Source organism: Punica granatum, chromosome 4 (genome assembly GCF_007655135.1).
Source record: "Punica granatum isolate Tunisia-2019 chromosome 4, ASM765513v2, whole genome shotgun sequence".
NCBI classification, from domain to species: Eukaryota; Viridiplantae; Streptophyta; class Magnoliopsida; order Myrtales; family Lythraceae; genus Punica; species Punica granatum.
In genome coordinates, this window is record NC_045130.1 from 24,722,721 (window position 1) to 24,749,685 (window position 26,965).

A 26,965-nucleotide genomic window follows, 5' to 3' on the forward strand; every position below is an offset into this window, starting at 1 on the left:
ATAAATAATTACACTGATATAAAATTTGAAACATCTTAATCATTAGGCGAGAAATGGAGACTACGCTATATCCCCGTTAATCATGCTTTCTACTTAGCTTAGCTAGCAACCAGATCTGCCGCCTAACCTTCTGCACGTGCGAAGGCGGGCCCACTAGTCAGGAGCGTCGCCTTCCTTTCCTTCACAATCAATCGCAGCGGCAAAAGCATTTACCTTTGCGCACCGATCCGCATAGTCTGAGGGGTGCCGACGATTTTCCATGCTGAAACGTGGCAAGGACTTCTTATAAATATATATATATATATACTTTAATATCTCAAAACTTAATTGGATCATGGCTAATCCAATCGAATCCGATCAGTCTACTCAATAGTAAAATTCTCATAACGTAAATTTTCTGTATTTATAAGAACTTTAACCCAATATCTTATTTAAATGGAATAAGCATAATAACTATATTTATTTAGACTTGAATCTTTAATATTAAAAATTAAATATCGAAATTTTAAGCAAATTACGTGGATCGTGTTCTTGTAAAAGATAATAAAAAAAAATCACCGTCTTAATGTGGACCTCTTTCTTCGTTTATACTGTAGTTTTGCTATCTAGCAAAAAAAAGAGCGTAGTTTTGCTTCAGTGTTCTCATGTTTAGTTTATGCTTGAATTGTCTGGTCGTGATTGGTTATTGTTGTATATTCGTCTTAGCCTACTCGGGTGGAGTCTGTAGTAGGGAAGAGCTGCATTGCAAATATATATTGCCTGTTGGTGCTTATGGCTTGAGCGAAACCAAGTTGTGTTCTCTAAAATAGACTGTTGATAGGGTCATGTCTCTCAGTAGCTTTGTATCTGATCTAACAACAAGGTTGTTAATAGCATTGCATATCGCGGGGTCTGTAGAATTAGGGCTGGCACGCCTTGGTCTAGTTGGGTCACGGGATAGACACATATAATAATATATAATAGTATTACTATACTCGCATTAAAATCCAATGTGTTCCTTATTATAAACGTACATAATTAGTGACTGCTCAAGTGCTATTTTTTTTTCTGTTTAATCACTAGGGTTTTAATTTCGTGATTTAGATTTCAGACTTTGGAAACTGTGAATTTATTTTTGGCCATAGAAAACTGAAAATTATAACCGCTACAATTTGCCACCGTTTTGGTTTTGTTGAATTCTTCACTGCCTTTTTTCTCACGTAATCTTTTACCTGAATAAAAGAGAGAGTGTCAATTGGAAAGGCAGATTGCTGCAAGATATTGGTACCCATTTGAGTAAGACTGACCTGAGCTTTTTTTATATGCATGGTCCGAATATTGGAGTTCTTCTTAAGAGGGAAGCAACAATCTTTTTATACCTTATCTGCACATAAATTATATATATAATATATATTTAGTATGTGTGTGTGTGTATATATATACGCGTATTTCATCAGTGGGGTGAATGGAGGCTTGACACGTGGCAGACAGGTCATAATTGTATGTAATAAGAGACCTGCATGTCTGAAATTTTGTGAATACCGTAAAATAAAAAGGGGAGGAACATTAAATATATTAATTTGAGGAAAAGAAATTGTCTTTTTCTTTCTGATGGAATCAATACATATATGGGAGCGTCCTTTATTTAGGTAACAGGCGGACAGACAATTAACCAAACCAAAAGTCTCCTTTTGCAGACAAAATCCTTTTTGACTTCTTCCTTCCCATTAAACCCCTCGCAAATTCATTCAATATTCATTCATTAGTGTTCCCTTGTTTGAACTCCTCCCACCTCTTATTAAACCCACTCCTCCCTGGCCATTGATGTTCCTTCGAATTCAAGACAGCAAGCCAGGAAAATATTTGCAAAGAACCCATGGCAGTCGAAGCTCGGCACCTCGATAATCTCTTCCGTTGCCAACCGCAATCGATCTCAAACAGGTACCCTTTCGTCACCGAAGCTTATCAATGAGTGGTATTAGTTAGGTTCATCTATATTATATATATGTCTATGACCAAACAAATGTTTATGTCGTGTATTGAATTTCAGGAGAGATTTCATCGGCTCGAAGCCTGACGGGACTGCCATGTACAATACGGGGACAACTCAGATTGAATGTGCTGCCCTGCCGTTGAGTACTCCTTCCTCAGCAATGCCACTGCTGCACCACGAGGTGATTGTCCCCCCGGCTTTGTACCAATCAACAATTGGTGACGGGGTTCTGCCAGTGAAGTCGTATAGCGGCCTCACCACCTTCAACAACAGTGTGCCCGGGCCTCCAAGGAAGCGGTCCAGGGATATGATCAATTACGCCTGCGATGGGTCTCAAATGGCACCTCAGAAGATCCGGTTAGTGTCTGTAGACCAGGACATTGCCCTGGGCACCCGCCGGCAGCAGTCGGATCTAGATCGGCTAATAGCCCAACAAGTAAGTACTATGTTATGCCATCTAGATGTTGTCTGCTTAGCCGCTTATTATTGAACACATGATGGCAAAATCCCGATATATTATATATGTGCGAAGCAAAAGCACTCGTTAATTGTTTGCTCTTGCTTCTTTAAACGAACAGACTGAGAGGATGAGGCTGGAAGTCGAAGAGAAAGTCAGGCAGCAATCCAAGGAATTATTAACAGATATACACGAAGGGATTGCAAGGAAGCTAAGGGAGAAGGACGAAGAGATACAAAGGATGGGGAAGCTGAACTGGGTAATGCAAGAAAGAATCAAGACCCTCTGCGTGGAGAACCAGCTGCTGCGCAGCTTGGCCCAGACGAGCGAGGCAGCAGCGAACACCCTCCGCAGCAACCTCGAGCAGGTGCTTGCAGTGGCCCATGTGGCTGAGGACCGTCACCCATTCTCTGCAGCAGCAGCAGCAGTAGAGGAGGATGCTGAATCATGCTGCGCGAGCAGCAGCAGTGGCAAACGGGCAGCCAAGGAGAAGGACCACCGGGTGGCGGTCGCTGGCAGTGGCAGCAGAGGACCGAGAGGGGCCTGTCGAGGCTGCGGGAAGAAAGAACCATGCGTGCTTTTGCTGCCCTGTCGGCACCTATGCCTCTGCGCAGCGTGCGGATCGGTCCTTCATGGTTGCCCTGTATGTGGTTCCGTGATGACCGGTACAGTACATGTTAACATATGATAGGAATTTTAAATATGTGGTGAAGATGAGCTAGTTCGTAGTCAATAAATGAAGAATTCTTTGGACATTTCTTTTTTCCGGTGAGGCGATGTCCACATTTTGTTTTGCATAGGTTACTGTCCTGACAAATTTTTTGGATGTGAATATTCCCGTGTTTACCAAATTTTTTTAATTAACTCTAGAAAAATTGATAATCTTATCGTTCTATTTTTAACTCTTAGCTGTGCTTAAATAATTGCAATAAATATGTTTTATTTTCATTCTAGTGATGTTAACGGTATAATCTCGCCATTACCAACTGAACTTCCGGGCCTTTGTTCCCGGATATATCTCCCTTCGAGCACCCGAAAAGACGTGGGCCTTATGTTGAGTCCCTCCTCTTCCTTTCCTGGGAGCTCCCTCTTGTTCGCGTCGGCAGGCCCTGCATGATATACGAGTCCAGGGGTGAGTCCTGTGATCCTGATACTTAAGTAAGCCTCTAATTATGTAATGGAAGAGTTTTTCAAATAAATACTCATAAAGGGATACTCGGTTATAATCCGTACTAGTTCTCTGAGTTGGATCTTGATCACTTGAGTGATCCTGACCCACAAAGCTGGGTTGAGTCAATGCCCTTACAAACTGGGTCCAATGTGAGGAGTCGCGGCTCACAAAACTAGCTCATTTTAGTGGTAAAAAAAAATATAGGGCAAATTACAAACAAAATCAAAATTTTATAAAATGTCTCAGTTTTGTTCTAAACTTTATTTTGTAACAAAAAAATCACATATTTGGCATCCATTACTATTCTGTTAAAATTTCCGTCTATTTTCCGTCAATTTTGTTTTATATTTTGATTTATAATTTTTAAAAAAATATATGTCAGCACTCCGTTTTGGTCCGCCGGCTCTAGGAAAGAATATCAACAGCATTCCTGACTACAATTTAGAAACTATTACAAAAGAAGACCTATCAAACCCCGGGTTACTATTCACAGTCGGGTCAGCCATGTCAACCGAATGGCCTCGGGAGAAATACACGGAGCATCGCAACACGAGTAAAATTCGAAATTGACAACCTAGCATGATCACAAGGAGGAGGGATAAAATTGTCATTTTTGTCATCCATCGGTGGGAAGTAACCCGACTGACTTAATTGTGAATAGTAACCCGAGGTTTGCTAGGTCTTCTTCTGTAATAATTTCTGAATTGTATTTAAGAATGCTGTTGATATTTTCTCCTAGAGCTGGTAGACCAAAACGGGGTGCTAACATGTACTTTTTAAAAATTACAAATCAAAATCTAGAACAAAACTGAGACTTTTATGAAAATTTAGGTTATTTTTGTAAATAAAAAAGAAAATGATCAAATGATGTGCAAATTTAGTGGGTTCCATAAAGTCCACATAGGCTAATAGACAAAAATCTTAACGGAATAGTAACGGAGGTCAAATCTGAGACGATTATCAAAACATGTGATTTTTTTATTACAAAGTAAAATTTAGAACAAAACTGAGACGTTTTACAAAATTTAAGTTTTTTTTTATTTGCCCTAAAAATATATGACTAGACAATTTTATTCACATGTTAGCGGCTGACAAATTTTTATTCTATTTTTTAATGGGTAGTTTTGGAAACACAAAATTACACCATTAACTGGATCTTTCTGACATAAGTATTACAGATTATAGATAATAGGATAATAAATGGGCATCTAATATATCAGTATTTAGTACTTTTAATATTGAAAATATTCTGAATAATTATAATTAGCAATCGCCATATACCTTAGAAGAAATTCCTATTAGGTCGTACTAGGATACAGGAAGGAAGAGAGTACATAGGAATTGAATCGAAAACTTCATTAATGTCTACAAATAGATAATGAACGTATAATCTTCATTTCGCTAACCTCAATTTTTCATTATACCCATTTTCATATTGATACAACTTTTTTCTTTGCTCATAATCAATTATGTGTTGAATTAATTTTAAAAAAAAACTAGTCTTCTTTCCCCCGTACGTTGCACAGGTAATTTTTCTATAGAAATTTGTTGAACCTTTTGCTTTAGATGTGATTATAATTTTATTTATTCGTGGAAATTTTTTTATGTTTTCAAATTTAATTATAGTTTCATTTTGAATAAAATAGTTTTCATAAACTGTGCAGATCTAAAATACATATAATTCAATTGTTGTTTCATGCACCTAAATAATATATTTTTATATATAATATAAATTTCGTTTGCTATAATAAAATTTTCAACATAAATGTAAAATGATAGGAGTTTTATATTGTAATATATTTATAATATATTGAACTTTGTACATATAACTGTTAGTTCATTTTTATAAGTCGTAAAGTTAACCTATTACTTGGAAATTAATTTTTTAAAAATAATATTTTTCAGATTGAAGGAAAAAAATACCTAAATACATTAATTAAAGTAAAGTTTATGCAAGAACCAAAGTACAAATAATTGCAGTTTTATGCACATGAAATAATTAATATGTTGTATATAATATAAATTTTATTTGCAATAATTTATTTTCCAACATAAATTTAAAATAATATGATATTTATATTGCAATAGTCTAATAATATATTAAACTTTTTATTTTTTTGATCGAATATTCAATTTTGTATTTATAAGTTTTCGTTTGTTTATGGTCACAAAAAAAAAAGTTTTAGTTTGTTTATAGCAATTGACCTAGCATTAAAATTAAATTTTTTACAAATTAATTTTTTGAGATTGAGGGCAAACATAGCTACATAGATTAAGTCGAGTGAAGTTTTTTTTACTAATTTTGTTATTTTAAAGTAAAATCATTTAAATTTGACATAGAAGTAAATATTATATAGATATTGACCTTTCAACCCCTATTTGAATAGACATTTACCTTTCTATTCAATTTATTTCATAGATATTGACCTTTCTACCCTATATCATAAAAATTTACTTCTCTAACCCTAGTTATTGCAAAGGATACAACTTTATATATATAGATGTACTCAATGAGTAAAAATTTCAATTAACCATATGTTGCCTGTCTTGAACAAATTTTCTAGCTCTGTTCCTGCCGGAAATTCTATATAGGTAGGCACAATTGGATGTGTGCTTTTAGCGGTATTCTTTGTGTACCTTTACCGCTACTCTCTCTTGCCTTTAGCAAAGAGATCAAAGAGATGGTTGCCAGTCACGAGGAAGGCATTGGTTTTTATTAGGATAAGCTCTCGAGTTGATATAGACTGTTTAAATCCAAATTATCTGGTTTTGTACCTATAGTGATATTTTGCGAAATTATAGCTAGTTTTTAAGAAAGATTGATTTTAATTATGAAATCCATTTATTTTAGGAAAATTGATTCCATACACAAAACTACTTGAAAGAACCCCAGAGATAATCAAAAGAGGGTATAGCGCAGTAGCGTACCTTTCGCCTGGTAACTAAGAGGTCCCAAGTTAGATACTTAGTGGTGATGAGGATCGTGGGCATGATAATGAGGTTGATGCACACGAGCTTGGAAGTCGGACTCGTGAAGAGGGAGCTGAAGCACAAGACTTTGGAGGCTTGCATGTCCCGAGTGGGCCAATTACACGGGCGAAGACCAAACAAATCCAACAAGCTATGGAGAGCTTGCTGATGGGCTTTTTGGGCCAAGATGAGTCTAATTCAATTGGGTCTCCAAAGGCCTTTATTCAACTGACTTGCCATGAGATGCTGAAAATAGAATAAAAAACTGCCAACTATTCTAGATAGTCTTTATTTAGTTTCCTTTGTTATTTCTGGCTTTAGGAAACTAAGGTTATTACAGTTGCCAAATTTATTAGTTTCCAGTTTCTCCTAAGCTTATTATATAAAGGAGGCTGAGTATCTGATCATAGGTAGACTATTCTGGTATTTTGGTGAGATTTTCTCCTTTGTTCTTCATTGAACTCCTTCAAACGAACAAGTGTGACAGCTTGTGATTGTTCGGTACACTTTGATATTATTGGTTCTTGTTTCTTCATAAACAACGGGTGAATAATCCTTGTCTTGATATTGTTGATTCTTGTTTCTCTATAAACAACGGGTCAATAATCATTGTCTTGATATTGTTGGTTCTTGTTTCTCTATAAACAACGGGTCAATAATCCTCTTTATCTAAATTTGTGTTTGGCGATCTGGGAATCGATTGAAGTTGGTCGTCGGGTTTCACAATCCTTCGTAAGGTCCGCATCATTTTGGTATCAAAGCATCATGCTCCAAATCAGGTTTATTCTATCCTTTACGTTTCAATTCGTTGAATTTCATTCCATCTAGCTTGTTCGTTCTGGATTGTTAGTAGCAAAAAAAAAAAAGAAAGAAAAGAAAGAAGCCGTCGGTGTCAATTTGATCCGGATTCTTTGCATCAGATCATTCTAAAGTTGTTATTTACCTTGTTGATCATCGTTGATTTTGCTCCCATAATCACCTAATACCTGATCTTCCATATTCCCTTCCCTATATCATCCTCCATATCTTTCCATCCATATATTACTCTGATATATTCCTTTCTTCATTCCTAAAATCTTTCCTTGGTTAACTTTCCTTTAACCATTTATTTCCCTGTTAGTTTGTGTCCAAGTTAGGGCCAATATATCAATTGTTGTTTTGGATTATTACGAGCTAGTTGCCTTTGATTTGTAAGTTGCTGAGTTCTTTAAAGAACTTTGAGGAGAAAATTAGAGTGGAAAGAGGCAAGAGTGTTAAGCGTAATCAGAGGGAAAAAGCCATTGAACTGAGCGAAACACGAGTGTTGAGTGACGATAATTTGAGGGCAAACACGTGAGCGAGTGGTTGTGAGGTCTTAACATCAATTTTCTTTTCGTAGTGCAAACATGAGCTTCGCAGGAAAAGGCAATGAATATACAACCGAGAATGGAAGTAATGCCAGCCAGCAAGATGTTGCTTTTACTTTGAAAGCCACGCAGCAACAATTCGAGAGATTGGAAGTTGTTTTTGGAGATATCCGTGATAGAATAGACCGGCAAGATCAACGAATTGATCAAATGCAGAGGGAGCAACCCAGGCAGCATGTGCAAGTTCCCAATGCAAGGAGACTAATCCGCCAGCCGTCGAATCCTCACGATGAAGAAGATGAAGATTATGAGGAAGATAATGAAATTGCATCCGTGGGAAGTGTGAGGAAAGCCAGAGGAGTTAGGAATGAGGGGCGAAGACATGGTAGGCGAGATCAAGCAGTTAGAGATGAAGTAGATAGGAGTATTGGGAGTATTAAAATGACGATACCACCTTTTCAAGGGAGGAATAACCCTGATGCTTTTATTGAATGGGAGAGGAAGGTGGAGCTTGTATTTGAATGCCATAATTATTCGGAAGAGAAGAAAGTGAAGCTTGTAGCTGTGGAATTCACTGATTATGCCATCGTTTTGTGGGACAAATAGTTAAGGAAAGAAGAAGGAACCATGAAAGGCCTATTGAGACTTGGGAGGAGATGAAGACTGTCATGTAGAGGCGATTTGTTCTCTCGTATTACTATCGGAACTTGCATTTAAAATTACAAAGTCTAAGGCAATGGATGGGGAGCGTGGAAGACTACCACAAGGAGATGGAAATAGCTTGATTCGGGCAAACATTCAAGAAGATGAAGAGGCAACTATGGCCAGGTTTTTATGTGGTTTGAACCGAGAAATTGCTAATGTGGTGGAGTTGCAACATTATGTGGAGATAGAAAAAATGGTTAGCATGGCCATGAAAGTAGAACGACAACTCAAGAGAGGGAGACTAGCCAAGCATGAGGGTGGCTCTTATTCAGGGTCTTCAAATTGGAAGTCGAAATGGGGTGCCGGTTCAAGATCTGTAGAAAAAAACCAAATCGAATGTTGAAAAGAGCATGAGCAAGAGCCAATGGGACAACAAGGAGAGAGGTAACTCTACATCCCAACCTCAAAAGAATAGGGATATCAAATGTTTTCGGTGTTTGGGGCCTAGGCATATTGCTTCTCAATGTCCAAATAAAAGGGCAATAATCATGCTAGATAGTGGGGAAATTGAAACTAAAGAAGAGGAAAGTGATTCAATGCCAACACATGATGATTCTAGTGATTATGAATATGTTGCTGGAGGGAATGCCTTAGTAATCATGCGAACTCTTAATGCACAAATTAAGGAAGAAGAAAGAGTTGATGTGCAAAAGGAGAATATATTCCATACTATATGCCACGTGAAGGATCGGGTATGTAGTTTGATCATTGACGGGGGTAGCTGTGTGAATGTGGCTAGTAAGTTATTTGTTGACAAGTTGGGATTGCGTATATTGAAGCATCCTAAGCCATATAAGCTGCAATGGTTGAATGAAAGTGGAGAAGTGAAGGTGAACAAGCAAATTCTAGTTTCCTTTACAATTGGGAGATGCAATGATGATGTTCTTTGTGATGTAGTGCCCATGCATGCTAGTCATATGTTGCTTGGGAGGCCATGGCAGTTCGATATACAGGCAATACATGATGGGTATAAGAATCGATACTCTTTTGTTAAGGATGGTAAAAAGGTGACACTTGTTCCATTGACACCTTATTAGGTGTATGAGGATCAGCTTCGAATCAAGAGATCAATTTGTGAGAAAAGTGAGATAGAAACTGAGATTCAAAGGAAAAAAAAAGAGTGATCATGTGAGAGAGGAAAATGGTAAGAATAGAGAGAAAGAAATTCGGGAGAGTAAAAAGAAAGAGAGTTCAGCTATAGATGAGAGGAAATAGTTAGTTGAGAGAAAAGAGAAAAAAATGAGTTTCTATGCAAAAGAAAGAGAGATCAAGAGTGCATTTAAAGCTAATCGCCCAATGATCTTGTTCGTTTATAAGGAGGCTTATTTTTCTGATCTTAATTCTTCTTTGCCAAGTTGTGTTACCTCTCTTTTGCAGGAGTTTGGAGATGTTTTTCCCAAAGAGTTACCCAATCGTATGCTACCAATAAGGGGAATAGAGCATCAAATCGACTTTGTGCCAGGAGCCGCAATTCCGAACCGGCCAGCATATCGAAATAATTCGGAGGAGACAAAGGAACTTCAAAGTCAAGTGGACGAGCTTTTAGCTAAAGGGCATGTGCGTGAGAGCATGAGTTCTTGTGTGGTCCCGGTATTGCTGGTGCCAAAGAAAGATGGTACTTGCCGAATGTGTGTTGATTGCCGCGCTGTAAACAAAATCATGATAAAGTATCGACATCTCATTCCTCGATTAGATGACATGTTGGATGAATTGCATGGTTCCACTTTATTTACAAAAATAGACTTGAAAAGCGGATATCATTAGATTAGGATGAAAGAGGGTGATGAGTGAAAAACGGCTTTCAAAACAAAACATGGCTTGTATGAGTGGTTAGTTTTTCCATTCGGATTAACTAATGTGCCTAGTACTTTCATGAGGCTCATGAATCATGTTTTGCGTGCTTTCATTGGAAAATTCGTGGTTGTATATTTTGATGATATTTTGATGTATAGTAAGAGCTTGAATGATCATATCCATCGCGACGCGTGCTTCAAGCATTGAGACATGAAAAATTATATGCTAACTTGAAGAAATGTACATTTTGCATGGATCGAGTTGTGTTTTTGGGATTTGTTGTTAGTTCCAAGGGTATTCAGGTTGATGAGGAAAAGGTGAAAGCAATTAAGGATTGGCCGACGCCGAAATCCGTAACTGAGGTAAGAAGTTTTCATGGTCTAGCCAGTTTTTATAGGCGATTTGTGCGGGATTTTAGTACTTTGCTTCTCCATTGACGGTAGTGGTTAAGAAAGATATATGTTTCAAATGGGGAGTAGAGCAAGAGCAAGCATTTAATTTATGAAAAGGCTTTGTTCTGCACCTTTATTGGTTTTACCTGATTTTTCGAAAACTTTCGAGATTGAATGTGATGCTTCCGGGATTGGTATAGGTGTTGTTTTGTTGCAGGAAAAATGACCGATTGCCTACTTTAGTAAGAAGCTAAATGGAGCCGCTTTGAATTATTCTACATATGACAAGGAACTCCATGCTATGGTCCGCGCTTTGGAGACGTGGCAGCACTACTTGTGCTCGAAGGAAGTTGTCATACACACGGACCACGAATCATTGAAGCATTTGAAAGGGCAAAACAAGCTGAATCGGAGACATGCCAAATGGGTCGAATTCATAGAGATGTTTCCATACGTGTTTCAATACAAGCAAGGAAGGGAAAATGTGGTCGCTGATGCATTATCACGGAGGTATGTACTTATCTCTACTCTAAATGCTAAATTTCTTGGGTTTGACCATCTTAAAGAGTTGTACATGCAAGATTCTGACTTTGGTGCTATATATAGTGCATGTGAAAATGGTGCATTTGGTAAGTTCTATAAGCATGACGAATTCTTATTTAGGGAGAATAAGCTATGCATTCTTAATTCTTCTATGCGTGAATTACTTGTGCTTGAGTCGCATGGGGGAGGTCTTATGGGTCATTTCAGGGTAGTTAAGATTTTGGATATTTTGAGAGAACATTTCTTTTGGCTGCATATGAAGAGAGATGTTGAGAGAATTTGCTCTAAATGTGTTACTTGTAAGAGTGCGAAACCAACAGTCAAACCCCATGGAATGTATATATGTCTTTACTTGTTCCTAATGAGCCTTATCCTAGGATTGCCTAGGTCTAATAAAGGACGAGATTCCATTTTCGTAGTTGTGGATCGATTTTCTAAGATGTCACATTTTATTCCATGCCGCAAAACTGATGATGCCGCACATATTGCTGATTTGTTCTTTAGGGAGGTAGTGCGATTGCATGGGATACCTAAGATCATAGTTAGTGATCGAGATGCTAAGTTCTTGAGTCATTTTTTGCGTGTCTTGTGAGGAAAGTTAGGAACTAAATTGTTATTTTCAACTACTTGTCATCCCCAAACGGATGGGCAAACCGAGGTGGTTAATAGGATATTGTCCACTTTTCTTCGCACTGTCATAAAAAGGAATTTGAAGTCTTGGAAAGATTGCATACCGTTTATTGAGTTTGCATATAATCGTACAGTGCATTCTTCTACTAACTTCTCACCATTTCAGATTGTGTATGGTTTTAATCCATTAACACCTTTAAATCTAATCCCTTTACCTATGAGTGAGATTTCTAGTCTTGACGGTAAGAAAAAGGCAGATATGATAAAAACGATTCATGAAGAAGCGAGGCAACATATCTTAAAGAAGAATAAACAATATGTTGAACGTGCCAACAAGGACGGAAGAAAGTGACTTTTGAACCAGGAGATTGGGTGTGTGTTCATATGAGGAAGGAAAGATTTCCAAACCAACGGAAATCCAAATTGAGTTCACGTGGAATTGGACCATTCCAAGTCATAGCCAAGATAAATGACAATGAACAAAATAGATTTGCCAGGTGAGTATAATGTTACCCCAACTTTTAATGTTTCTGATCTTTCTCCGATTGATGTAGGTCTCGATTCGAGGACGAATCCTTTTGAAGAGCGGGGGAATGATGAGAATCGTGGGCATGACAATGAGGCTGATGCACACGAGCTTGGAAGTCGGACTCGTGAAGAGGGAGCTGAAGCACAAGACCTCGGAGGCTTGCATGTTCCGAGTGAGCCAATCACACGGGCGAAGGCCAAACAAATCCAACAAGCTATGGAGAGCTTGCTGATGGGCTTTTTGGGCCAAGAGGAGTCTAATTCAATTGGGTCTCCAAAAGCCTTTATTCAACTGACTTGCGATGAGATGCTGAAGATGGAATAAAAGACTGCCAACTATTCTAGATAGCCTCTATTTAGTTTCATTTGTTATTTCTGGCTTTAGGAAATTAAGGTTATTCTCATTGCCAAGTTTATTAATTTCCAGTTTCTCCTAGGCTTATTATATAAAGGAGGCTGAGTAGCTGATCATAGGTAGACTATTATGGTATTTTGGTGAGATTTTCTCCTTTGTTCTTCATTGAACTCCTTCGAACGAACAAGTGTGACAGCTTGTGATTGTTCGGTACACTTTGATATTATTGGATCTTGTTTCTTCATAAACAACAGATCAATAATCCTTGTCTTGATATTGTTGGTTCTTGTTTTTCTATAAACTACGGGTCAATAATCCTCTTTATCTAAATCTGTGTTTGGCGATATGGGAATCGATTCAAGTTGGTTATCGGGTTTCACAATCCTTCATGAGGTCCGCATCAAGTGGGATTACCTGTGTTCCTTTATTACATATTTATGATTTCTATTTCAATGTATTAGGTCTATGAGTCTCCATTGTAACCGAGAATCCTAGAGCTAACTGGACCTCAAGAAAAGGATGATCAAAGTCCGGTCCCTTGCGAAGTAATTTCCCAAATTAAGAATCTCATGTTCGTCGGAGGCGTAAAGGCAACGAGTACTTGACTAAGAAGGTATGGAGATAACACCTCAATCAGGCCTGACTTCACTATTTTCTAACTTGTGCTTTCTCGAAAATTGCCAATATAAACTATGTTGACCTTAAGCATGTTTAAGCAGCTCAACCATCATAGAAAGGAAGCCAATCAATCATCAAGCAACGTAGGAAATAAAGTAGTTTATATTCATCCTTATGCACCACAAACCTATCACGATTCTTCCTCTGGCTCAATCTCAGTCTAAGTAGACAGCATACAATCCTAGTCATTTCTACTACCCCAACAAATGATATTGACAGGAATATAAACCACCCCCTCCCCACAACGAAAACGGCGACAAAATAGCCGGTCACACTTTCGCGAAAGCACCTCGCTGCAGTAACTCCTCGGATCGTTACCCAAGAAGTCATGCAACCTGCAAAATAGAAAGAGCAGAACCGCATATGTGCATCCATCGTACTATTCCACTCAGGATAACTCCCCATCCTCCTCGGAACATAGCAAAATCAATATTCCAAAATCATATCGTAATTCTATCTGAAACTTTATAATAAGGCTGATCAACTCTAATGTAGCACCGAATGGCTCTCAAAGGGATTTTTTTAGTAAAACCTGATCTAAAACTGATGCCTTGAACTTCAAACCAGAAATTGGATTCAAACCATTTCACATCATCTTAATCCCTCATCTCAATTTACCAGGGGATCCTGACTGAAACTTTCCCTGAGACACGAGGGACATCATCGATCTAATTGTCTCTTGAATCTGTGAATGGGGTGAGGGTTAGTGCCGATGGGCTCAATTAGATCGAATGCCCCTGCAGCACAGTCAAATCGCTCTCTGCTTGCCCCATGTTCTTGCATTTCATTGACAAGGATGGATTAAAGGAAATTGTTTTCAACCACAGAATGCTGGAACAAATCTCAGATTGGAATACAGACGGAGAGGCGAGGACTATGAAAACAATATATACAGAGCCTACTGGCCTTAGGAGGCATGGCTGTGGTTGCTCATAGTGCCAATTGTCCTTAGCAAAGCCGATCGACGGTGCAAGCAGGGAAACAAAACTGAACAGAAAGGAAATTGCTTTCAAGAAACTCTCTCTCAATTCACATGGAAAAAGTAGTAAATTTCTAGGAATGTTATGAAACAACAAAATTAATGAAAAATGAACACAAATAAATAGATGAGAGGTCCTGGCTTCGTCGATTTTTCTTTGTATCATGGATTCATAGTATCATATTCATAACATAGATTAGCAAAGATGACTCATGCAAAAAATATCGATTCCAGATCAAGAATCTCATCCTTTGGGGACCTGTTGTAGAGGCTTTGAACTCTTTTCGGACCTATGGTGATTGAATCGGGATTTCTCTCTCTGGTTTTTTTCATTTTTCTTTTCTTACTCTCGGAACTTTTGACTTCATGAAAACCTTGATACTCTATTTTCTTCTCGGATTTGCTGTCTTGCAAACTGAGCAGGATGCCTCTATTTATAGAGTTTCGGGAGGCATAGCGCTGGTCAGCACTGTGGCAAGGCAAGTCGACCTTACTGGCAGGGCAAATCTGCTGAAGCTAAAGTCAATCGACTTTGTATACTTGTTCCTGAGATTTTCAAATTGGATTTCCCTCTCGTAGTGCCAATCAACATTAGCAGAGCCAACCGATAGTGCAAGCAGGGGAAACAGAACTTGACAAAATGGAAATTGCTTTTAGGAAATTGTCTCTCAACTCATATGGAAAACCTTAGTAAATTTCTAGGATTGTTATGAGAACAATAAAATTAATGAAAAAGAAACGCAATGCAAGGTCCCGGCTTCGTCGATTTTTACTCATATCATGGATTCATAGTATCATCTTCATAAGATAGATTAGTAGATATGAGTCGTGTAGAAAATATCAATTTAAGACCAAGAACGTCACCCTTCGGGCAGTCGTGGAGGATTAGAACTCTTTTCGGACCTATGGGGATTGAATCGCGATTTCTCTCTCTGATTTTTCCTCACTTTTCTTCAACACTTTCGGACTTTTGACTTGACGAAACCTTTATGCTTCATTTTTTTTTCTCGAATTTGCTGCCTTTCAAGCTGAGCAGAATGCCTCTATTTATAGAGTTTCGGAAAGCATGACGCTGGTTAACACTACAGCATGGCTAGTTGACCTTACTAGCGAGAAAAATGAGCTGAAGCTAAAGTTGATCTTCTTTGTATACGGGATTTTCAAATCGAATTTCCCGCTTTCTTGCCTCGAATATGGTTAGACCTTATAAATGCCTGGACTCAAACCCGGGCCGGATAAGGTTGACTAGTTGTGGCCACACAAGGTTGATCAACACTATCAGTCAGGACCAATAAGCTTAGCTGACAGTGCTAGCCGGCATTCATGGGGGCCGACGACTTGCCCTATCTAGCTTCTTCTCAAAATTTTCTATCTGCTTTCACGCTATCCTATCAAGAATACGGTCAAACCATATTCATACCCAGGCTTTGCGCCTAGGCTAATATAAGATAAACCGCTTAAAGGAAGAAGGCCGATTGGCTCTATTTTAAGGCCAATCAAACCTACTTTCTGGTCTGGTCGGCGCTCCAACATAGTGTCGCTCGACTCCGATGGTAGTCTCTAGATCTTCCAAATTGGACTGTAGGGCAAGGTTTGGGATGCCTGAATCATTCCCAAACCCAAACCCTTTTAGAAAGGGTCAACCTTCAAACCCTTCCTAAACTCGTTAAGGATTGGGAAAATTTGCCTTCCCTCTAAATTAACAGGTTCCCACCAAGAACCCATTTTTTACTTGTTAAAGTCTTAACAATTGTAAAAATCTTATATATAAGAACAATTCATCATACGAGTTTAGTAGTAACAAAACTGATGCGGACCTCACGAAAGATTGTGAAACCCGTCAATCGGATCGCCAAATTCAGATTTAGATAAGCAATTATCGACCTGTTGTACATAAAGAAACAATAACCAATAATATCAATGAAAGGATTACTGACCCATTATTTATGAAGAAACAATAACCAATAATATCAAATTGAGTCGAACTTCAGAAGCTACACTTGATTGTTCGAAAGAGCTCAATGAAGAAGAAAGGACAAAACCTCAACCAAAAACTAATAAAACCTTATATTCTAAGTGCAATTGGAAAGAAATAAACTTGACAAATAAACCAACCTTAGTTTTCTACAACTAAAAACACCAAAAGGAAATTAAAAACATGCCAACTAGAATATTTGGCATTGATTTTATTCCAAACTCAGCTTCTCTCGGCCTTCCTTAAGGATCTTCTCCAGTTTGACTTGCGTTGTGCACCAACTTATGACAAGTTAGTAAACTAAACCATTTTTGAGGTCCATCTAAGTTGAAAACTTCTTGGCCCCCAAAAATCCATAGCGCCCAAGACCATATCTCCATCAGTAACAATCAAGCTCTCCATAACTTGTTGGATCCATCTTGTCCTTACTCATGTGATTGGTCCACTCGGCACATGCATGTCTTCAAGTTCTGGCGCATCAACTCTATCTCCACGTGCCCGATTTACATGCTCTTGTGCATCTGCCTCATCATCATGCCCCCGATCCTCATAAAAAACCAACTAAATTAACACAACTCCACGAGAGTTTCATCACATCAAGGCCAAGGTGAAAGAAGAGCTGAGAGGAGGCATGGGGACACGGTGGCCCGAGTAGCGACAACGGCAAGACAGAGACAGAAAGCTGAGGACGAGGCAGAGTGAAAATGAGGGAGACAATGAACTCATTGAACTGAGCAGTGACTAAATCCTACATTGAATTAAGGTAACTTGGTAAAATTAATGAAAGAACATGGTTGTTTAGTAATTTTTCACTAAACGGGTTTGGGACAGGCTTACACTAAACGGGTTTGGGACATGTTTTGAGGTAAAACGTCATAACCTTCTTAAACCCTACAAAGTTTTAACCATAAATTCCAAAACCTTTCCCGTGAACTGATGAGTAAAACCCTTTAACTACCCTAATTAGGGTTTGGGACAAGTGAAAACCCATTTACAAAACCCACGATCAACTCTATTGGCTAGTCTGTAACTTACTCACTGTGGGCTTATGGCCGGTCCGTTGGGTGCATATCCTTGATCAAATATCAATTTTTCCTTATAAATGCATTCTAGATAATATATCGAACATAAGATGGCTGAGATGAAATACAATGTCTAGTTTTGTGTCCATTTCACAGGCTACCTCGTATAAGTTTGTGTACTTTCAGTGCCAGGCTCTTGAGCTGACGGTGATTCTTTGGCATAGCTAGATCAACTTCATGATGATAACTGAACCAGAGGCTAGATCTCATGGGTTATTGAGGCAATCGTTCGTCGGAGCATCTTATTCTCAAATGACCCATATGCCTGATGTTCCGCATACAAGCGGTTGCTTTCCTTAGATCAGATCCGACTTACATTTCTCCACTGGCAGCGGTTTACCTCCTCGAACGCTATGCCTCCACTTTAGGGATTTATGGCTCTCTGGCATTCTTAGGGACCCTGACCTTGAACACTATTAGTAGGATTTGAGCCTTACGATCACCGAGCAGCCCAGTCTGTCCCGAAACTGCATAAGGCGCTATATGAACTTGCTTTGCAAATTGAATTTGATGAGCTACGGTGCCATATTATGAGGCCACATTTTTTGGAAAGCAAGATTCAAAAAGGATACGGGTGATCCAAAGGAGTTATTACGCCAGATATCCCATTGTATTATTCGTTTCTCAAATCTATCCTATGATTTAAAAATTATTTAGAAATGCCCATAATTTACATATGGTTCCAAATCTATCATGGGGTTATTCTCTCCGTCAATATTTAACGGTGTTTCTGACGTGGAACGTAAGTGGGTCCATTTTTGTTACCATAGCCCTTTGCTCAGTATAGATTTGGGAAAAAAATTAAAACCATAGGATATATTTAAAAAAAAAATTAAAACATGGGATAAGTTTGTGAGTTCACTTACATTTCCTTGACGGAAAATTGATGGCGTGATAGATTTGGAACAAAATATAAACTATAGGCCTTTTTAAGTAATTTTTAAAGCATGTAATAGATTTGAAAAAACGGTAAAATCATGGGATACGTGATGTAAAAACCCCAGATCCAAACTCATCTGCAAATTTGCTTCCATTGAACTTGTGACATATGTCGTCTGGTTCTAGATTGCTTTGCTAATTGAAAAATCCCTTGTACAATGTTTCTAAATTTCGCTTGGACGACCACCTTCCACCATATATATTTACCGTCTTTTGAATTAACCACATCAGCATTCCAATGCTCAAACGACATATGATGAAAGGTCCGCACCACCTCCTTCGCTCGTCTTCGGCGTCCTGCAGGGTCAAGCACTTGACCAATTTGTCAGGGATTTCATATCGAGGGCCTCTTAGTCTCAGGACTATGTCATCTACACCAACCCCTTTCTCAAGTTTTCTTGCTTTTTTAGTCCGGGTTCCAGACATGGAGGCTACTTTTGGTGGTCTTCCACACGTAATAAGTAACAGTAGCTGTTGATCAATGTAACAAAAATCGACCACAAGTGAATGATTCTGACCATAGTGAATATGCATATCCCGATAATTTCCTAGTCTTGAGATTTGATTGCAGCCCCTAAGCTCTACATTCCGTGATTTCTGAGCTAACTATATCCATCTATCTATCTATCTATTACAACACTCATTTTTTTCTGGGCAGATGCATTGAGCTTAGCTCTCTACATGCCAGTTTAACGAATAATTTAGTGATTTTTCTTGGTCCTATTATGGGACTGTATATTACCCCATTTGCGGATGCATTGAGCTTAGCTCATTGTAGGATGGTCAATGCAGAGAGCATTACGAGGATGTGGATCTTCCGCTTGACATCCTTCCCTAGTCTAGGACCATTCGACTATGATGAACAATATAGACTCATTTAGAGTTCGTGAAAGTACCAAAACGATCAATGCACCGACCGAAATTGTCCTTGCCAAAAAAGTTTACCACCGATTTCCTATGTGTGTACATACACAAAATAAATAACAAATTGAACATATATACATCTGCGCAAGCCCCTGGCTGTATATATTAATAGGAATCAAACCATTGACACAGTGACCATTGCCATCCGGAGACCTCAGAATGTCTATCCTTCCAGAGACCTCAGCATCTCTTACATGGTACCTGTTAGCCGTATAATATATACATATAGCCTCGGTTTATACAGTTGCATACAACAATTGATGACTATGATCAGCAGCTGCACGGAGAATTCTGGGTTGGAGCAGACCAAAGAAGTCTGACCAACTTCGCCGTTTAAAGAAATCGAGGAAGAGTTGCTTGTAAAGACTCCCACATTTCAAAAAACAAAGTGCCATCCTTCGGGTCTACTGCTCCTCTTCGTCTTGTCCAGATACAGATTTCATCCTGGTTCCTGGAAAATGAAAGGAGAAGATGGCGGGAGATGGCTTCACCCGCTGCATTGAAAAAAACCTGATCCAGCGGTCATGGAACTTCACGATGCCTCAAGCTGACGAGCTCTATGTCGAAAATGAGAGTTCCAAGCGTTGAGCCTTCTCCATTAGCAAGACGGGTTGGATTAAAAATTGTTGTGAACAGCCTCTGCCTGTCAAAAAACTATCAACAAAGAAATAAATTTTGGGTGAGAATGACTGTACAAATGCATCCGAGTAACAGAGCCTACAGAATAATGTTAATACATTTACATTCCAGTAACAACTTATCTCAATTATATTACCAAGTCGATTTTATCACTGAAGCAATCACAAAATAACAGAGGCAGGGAAGGCTACATACATGTAATAGCCAGCGAAAAGACTACAAATGATCAAAACAAACAAATAGATGGTACGAGGCCGTGGGATGTACTACGACATAACAGACATTTGGGGGTATGGGCTCTTGGGATGTGTTCTGATATCCTTGTGATGGTGGAATGATGACTCTACGGACACCACCGACCTTCATAGACTTGACGGCCGTTTCGATACCTGAAATTACCTACATAAATATGTCATATCTCCTGGATCAGAAATTCCTTCTTCACGGCAATATCATTTCAGAAATTACCAGCTTAAAAAGAATCCAAAGTTGTACTTGATAAAACTTAATGAGGGAAGGGGGGCTCAGAAGACGCTAAAGAAATTCATGCAAAAAAAATTACATAGCCATGGCTCATTCAGTATTCAGCAAATGGAAATTGAATACAATATGAGGATATCAAAAATCGGGGCAATATACAAAAACCACCAAACCCCAAAACTAAAGAAACCTCTCTCTTCCATAAGATTACAAACTTTACTTTCTTGACTATCCATGCTGTTAGGTGATCATTATTATATTGTAATTCCCTCGTTTGTTCTTCCCCCTACCGACATTTTCTCCAGTTCTTTTTTGATGTAATCTTGAAAGATAACTGGTAATATCAGATAGACAACTACAGCACATGTCCTCAATTCTTTCCATCCTCTTATAAGAAAACTCCCATGTAATCGGGTCACTTTGTGGGCACCAACCAGACTTCTAGAGTGTGTATGCTAACAAATTCCATCAACTCCTCGGACTATACAGGCAGCCAGTAGTGGAAGCAGGGGAAGCTGCTCTTTATATATATTATGGTAACTGAAGAGGGAGCAGACGATAAACTGCTCAAAATTGCTCCAAGCCAAGGAGGCTGTGAGGGTAGAGCTCCTAGCCAAGCTTGTTATCGTAATTTTGGAAAAACAATTTAAGATGATAGTAGCAGTTTTACCCTTGATTTGAAAGCCCAAGCAAACGGCAGTCACTTTTGAAGATGATGGCCAACATATGTGCTTGACAAGCTGGAATTGAAGTTCCTCCTTTCACCTCGAAGAGATTAAATTTTTTTAATACATCCGTTATTCAATCTCTGATACAGCCACTAGGGATGTGCTTCATCTCGTCCATGACCACTCGTGCTCCTAAATTTCATGCTTGGACTCAGGGGTCACTTTGTTCATATAATGGACTGAAAGCAACTAACACCGCCTTGTTTCTGTCATTCTATCCTATATTATAAGAAAAGTATGATCTAAGGCGGCAGCAATTCATTTGAGTTTTGCATCAATTGGTATATTCAATCTTTCAAGCCGATAGGCTCCAGTCAAAGAACCTTATCAATTCGTACCTCCAAATTTAGTTAACATTACCAAACTGGGGGTGTTTGACCACTAGTGGAAGGATGACTTAACACACACATCATCTTCTGTAAGAGATTTCCACCATATCCTGAATCTATAGCCACTTTTTCATGGACCTTCAATTTATCAGAGTCATTCAGGTACTCGGACTAAGTCATGGAGTTCCCATATTTTGGGCTGACCATATTTCTGATGTTTTTCATATCTAGCCAGTAGACGGGATAACACTGTAACCTCCATTAAGATGATGGCCTCATGCACATGCCCACTTCTTGAGCAATCTGCCATAGTCTCCCGAACAATGGTTGTTGCTCCCGTGGTTCCATGCGATCATGCCTCTGATTGATCATATTCAAACCAGAACAGCAAAAACCTCAGAACCATAACTTGCTGGGAGTTCGTTGACTTTGGTATGGGTCATGGTCATGTGGATGGCTTGCTTATGCACCTCATGCCAGGTTCAAACATCTCTTAGATCAAAATGTCCAGCATAATCTAAAGAGCTTCAAATAAAAGTTGCCCAGAGTCTACTGCTGTAGTTAGCATCAGGTTGAATGTGGTTGTGGACAGGAGTCTGGTATCAGTTGGTTGATCATTTTTGACAGTCAGGGAAGTTCAAAGCTACCTGCTCTGCTGCCACTCTTGAAAGATCAGCAACAGACTGAAAATGATTTGTTGTAGCTTGAACTGGTCGAGGCACTAGCCATGGATCAGGCAGCACTCCAAAACTCCTTGTCACCCCACAACCCCCACCGGGCATCCAACTGCTTTAGCTGGAGCACCAGAACTACCTCTCCTCCAAGGTGTGGCTAATACAGACAGAGATCGAATCCAGGTGCTTTAACTGAACTCCTTTCACCAGGGAGGCCTGATGAAACCCGATGTTCAGTCGAGTCAGTGGAATAAGTTAGTGTGGTTAGGAAACAATAAAGTTCCGACTTTGACTTAGGTAACCTGACCTGGTGAGCAGCATTTGGACATATACATTGGCTTGTCCGACTAGGCATGCTGAAAATTATCATGATCCAGTATGCCAAAGGTGCAGTTTCCAGTAAATTTCCATGACACCCCACTGAAAGTGAGAATATGCCAGGAAGAAAAATCCTACTTTTTGACTTGTACATCGTTGAAAATGGGGAATATTGTAGGCTATAAGCCTTCAGCAAATAAAGAACTTCTAAAGTTTTGGAGCCAAGCTCCTATAGGAAAGCTACGCATGAAAAGTAAAGGTGCTTGATACTATATTGAATGCCCAAGGAAATAGATAAATCCAACAAAACTAAGTCAAAGGAAACTCAATAAGATGTCAGAAATGATATATTTTTTTCTAAAAGGGAAATTCAACCAAAGGTAAGGTACAAATTGCGACATAAAATGAAAGAACGACTTTCTTTAGAAAAGAAAGCAATGAAATGTGTAAACAAGTTCAAAGTAACATAAAGACATCTTGTGTTAGAATTCTGCTTTTCTAGATAGAGATTTTTTTACGACTATCCTACATGTTAATATCAGGCAAAAAGAAAAAACTGCATTATCTCCTGAATCGAGCCTTTGCACATTTGGGCAGCCTTTACATGCTGACCACTAACCCTTGATGTTTTCCGGAAAGCATCCCATTATGATCAGACTTCAAAATTAGATACACTACGCCAATTGTTCTTGCACATTTCCATTTTCATGGAAATCAGGGGGTAATACCATCTATATCTGACTTTCAAACTGAAGCATACAATCCAAAAGTAAATTGAGTTCTTTAAATTGACTGTCTTTAATTTCAAAGTAAAGACCAACATCCAGAAATTTATGGCAAGAACATGAGTTAAACAAGAAGAAAAAGACAGGAAATAAGGAATCACGAACACATCAACTCTGGCAAAATTCACAGATCAATAGTCATAAAATTCGACATAGATAGATAATCAATCAGGAAACAAAAGGTATTATAACAATAATAATCATACAAAATCCAAAGGGCGCCATATTCACCAAAAAGGGAAGAAAGCAGGGATGTAATTAGCATAGAAGAAAGAGCTGTATATCTTATATTATTGAAATTGCTGCTGTCATTGCAGCTGGAACAATCACATTTGCTTCTAAGAACTGATGCAGGGCAAATTAACTTCAAGTTTTCTAACAATTAGCCAATTCCCAGGTTTTTAACTTTCCCTTCAGATTTTACCCTGAAAAAGAAATGAAGAAATAAGCTAAGCCTAAAACAGAGACTCCAGGAAAAGACCATTTTTATGGAAGGGTTTGACAACAGCGGTATTCGGAAGTAACTAATATAATTTGGACATATTCTCTTGTTATCATGCAAGAACAATTTCTAAAACTTATCAAAACAGTGTCTGCATTCACTCCAAATTGTGGTTTAGGGGGAAGTGAGAAAACAAGCTCAATGATTACTTGAGTGTGAAATTTCATTAATAAAAGAAGATGAATAGGATGCTTCTTTTTTTTCCTGAATGGCCCTAAGAACGTAATCATTATTACATTTTTTAAGAGAACCATAATAAATATGGCGCAGAGAGAGATTCACAGCATAGTAGGAAGCACAGAACAATTCAATTACAAGAAACTTCAAGTACCATTCCCTTGAAGATCAAAATGGGCAACATTGTCAAGGGAATTTTAAGTTTTCCGGCCAAAAGACAAAAAGAAAAACCATTCAAATGAAATTGAAAAGAAAAACTACCAGAGAGAGATCCAAGAATAATGGCAAACAGATGGTTCCTGCGTCAAGTCAAGTTATGCATGTATGGTGAGATTCGAATGTGTATATACATGTCTATAAACTGGTAATATGTCACCAATCATATATTCTAAGTATAGAATTCTGGAGCTTTGCAGATCGCAGGGAAACTAGCAAGCTTTCCTCACTCTCCACATGTTGATCCACTTCAGCAGTCCATACACATGAACAGACATGCAAAGAGATATAATTAATCCGGCACAGTATGAACTTTCTAATTTGCATTTCAGCTATCCATAATCTAAGATTTTCAATGCATCAGTAACAAAACACCAAGAAAATTAGTGTTCAGAAGCTCCCCAAGTTTCTGCCCCTCCTCAGGCAATCCAGAATGCATCAATAGCAAAACACCAAGAAAATTAGTGCTCAGAAGCTCCCCAAGTTTCTGCCCCCTCCTCAGGCAATCCAGGGAACGGGAAAGACTAGTTATAAGGAAACTCATTCCAGCACCCTCGTTAGTGCCTGAAAAGCTCAGGTTTTCTTCAACTGAGCCAACCGCGAACCGACTAATTCACGATGATGCACGCGCTAAGCTACTGCTGTAATTATGCCATTATATACCCAAGCTACAGCCTACAAATTTTACCAGAAGAAATTCATGCAGTGTCGGGGCCTCGAATAGTCGGCAAGCAAAAAACAGAGTCTCATAATTCTACATCCTGTAACCTTTAACAGGAAAAGGGGTCAAAGCAAGAGGGAATCTACATCAGTAATGGGGCTTAGAAAGTGCCTCTCACTAACGACCCACAAAAGACGGAGCCAAACACAGACTCACCTTGCCAGAGCCAAGAGTGAACACAAAAGGGATTGGTTCCCCTGTATCATCCTTGTGATCATATGTCGAATCGAACCGCCATCCCTGTTTCGCAGCCAACCTCCCAAAGTAATGTATCGCAACCTTTACAATCAAGAACAAAAACCAATTCAACATCATCACAGAATATATATTAAACTAAAGAATACTAATGGTGGGCACTGACCTGATCGCCGGTGGCGGAGACATCTCCGGACCCAACGCGAAGGTCAAGTGCCTTGACGCCACCGGAGCCCGGGAGCTCGAAGAACTCGGCGGGGACAGATTTCGCAGGAGAAGCCGGGAGGAAGAAGAATGAAGAAGTGGGAACTATGGCGGAAAGCGAAATGTCTCTTCTGGTAAGTGTTATAGCAGGATCAGGAGAAGGAGGAGAAGTGGGTTTGTTAGTGAGGAGAGAGAGCTTGTGACGGAGGTGACGAAAATGGCTGTGAAGTAGCGTTGCTGCTGTGGCTGCGGGTGAGCCACAGCATTGGATAGTCGTCATCCTTTTGCAGAGGAGCTGCTCACCCTTTCCGTTCCGTTCCGAGAAGACGGACGCCAGAGACCAAACAAAGTCACTGGGTGATGGTTCCGGGGGTATGTGCCGCGTCCTAAATTGCAACTCCGACGGTCTTGATTAATCTGTGCTCCAATTGAATATCCGTTCAGGTCTCTCGTTAATATATACTTAGACTTTTGGATAAATTTTAACTTCATCCCTATATTTTGTGAAATAATCAACGACACATCTTCTTTCAAAAATTGGCAACGCCATACCTCCTTTCGCTAACATGGCACCAACAGAACATTCATTTTACCGTGTGGATCCCATGTCACGGAACTGCACAAATCGACTCGTTACTTAATTTTTTTATTCGAAACAAATTTGACCAGATTTAAGGGAAAAAAAGAGTAGAAATCAGCAAAATGAGAGATAATATGTGACTAATATTAAAAGGAGGGAATGTCGCTGGTTATTTTATAAATTATAGGGTCTAATCGAAATCTACCGTAGACTTTTTTGAAATTTTCTTTTCCAAGTTTCCAGGATGCGTTTATGATTTTATTAAATATTTTCAAGGAGACTTTTATGCTACGTTTGGTTTGTAAGTAACATTATAAAATCAGATTTTGATTTTAAAAAAGACAAAGCATTGTTGACCGTTTGAATCAAGCGATGGACCCCATCATTTGACTTTGTATTATAATGGAATTGTATAAATGTTTATGTATAGGGTCCACCCTTTGACTTTGTATGGGTTATTTTGTTTTGTTATGGGTAAAGTTAAGTTAAAGTAAAATTTTAAAATCTTACTTACAAAACAAACGAGTTATTACAATTTACCTATATTATATTATATATATCAAATTAATTTTTATGGAATGCCACCGACTCTCTCCATAAATGGAGAACAATCGTAAATTAAATTAAAAAAACAAAATAATTCTATCTCCATATAGGAAGATTCTAATATGGTGGCTGCAAATATAACCATTGTGGTTATTTTCTTTTCAGTTATTAGATTCCATTCCGTAACATCTGAGTTATACACATGTCTAAAATCTTTTTACCTGAAGATTCACTCCTAGTACTTTGACTATCGATATTATCGATTACGCATCTTCTCGACAACTCATGATCGCGCTCGCAAATGAGTTGAATCTGATTTGAGATTAAATTGAATAAAATATACTGGTTCAATCAAATGTTTCTATATATTATATAAACTTGACAACGCCATAATAAATAGGAATATAATAGTAAATCTCTTACTAATACAC

The 26,965-nt window shown here is 38.6% G+C and overlaps 2 protein-coding genes across 5 annotated transcripts; one reads left to right on the forward strand and one right to left on the reverse strand.

Moving 5' to 3' along the window:
- Window positions 1-1,664: 1,664 nt before the first annotated feature.
- LOC116203125 (BOI-related E3 ubiquitin-protein ligase 1-like) lies at window positions 1,665-3,331 on the forward strand. The gene is made up of 3 exons (XM_031534787.1): window positions 1,665-1,920; window positions 2,030-2,408; window positions 2,551-3,331. Exons 1-3 carry the CDS (start codon window positions 1,856-1,858, stop codon window positions 3,115-3,117), a joined length of 1,011 nt encoding a protein of 336 aa, XP_031390647.1. The 5' UTR covers window positions 1,665-1,855; the 3' UTR covers window positions 3,118-3,331.
- A 16,155-nt stretch (window positions 3,332-19,486) lies between these two features.
- On the reverse strand, window positions 19,487-25,828 carry LOC116204548 (peptidyl-prolyl cis-trans isomerase FKBP17-1, chloroplastic). 4 transcript variants are annotated; one of them, XM_031536690.1, is made up of 4 exons: window positions 25,371-25,828; window positions 25,166-25,288; window positions 20,362-20,478; window positions 19,487-20,094 (listed from the first exon to the last, which is right to left on the reverse strand). In XM_031536690.1, the coding sequence occupies exons 1-4, from the start codon at window positions 25,686-25,688 to the stop codon at window positions 19,963-19,965; spliced, it is 690 nt and encodes a 229-aa protein (XP_031392550.1). In that variant the 5' UTR covers window positions 25,689-25,828; the 3' UTR covers window positions 19,487-19,962. The 4 variants fall into 4 exon arrangements, with proteins under 4 accessions (XP_031392550.1, XP_031392549.1, XP_031392551.1 ...); XM_031536689.1 differs by having other exon boundaries at window positions 20,347-20,478; XM_031536691.1 differs by having other exon boundaries at window positions 20,275-20,478.
- Between the last annotated feature and the right edge of the window lie 1,137 nt (window positions 25,829-26,965).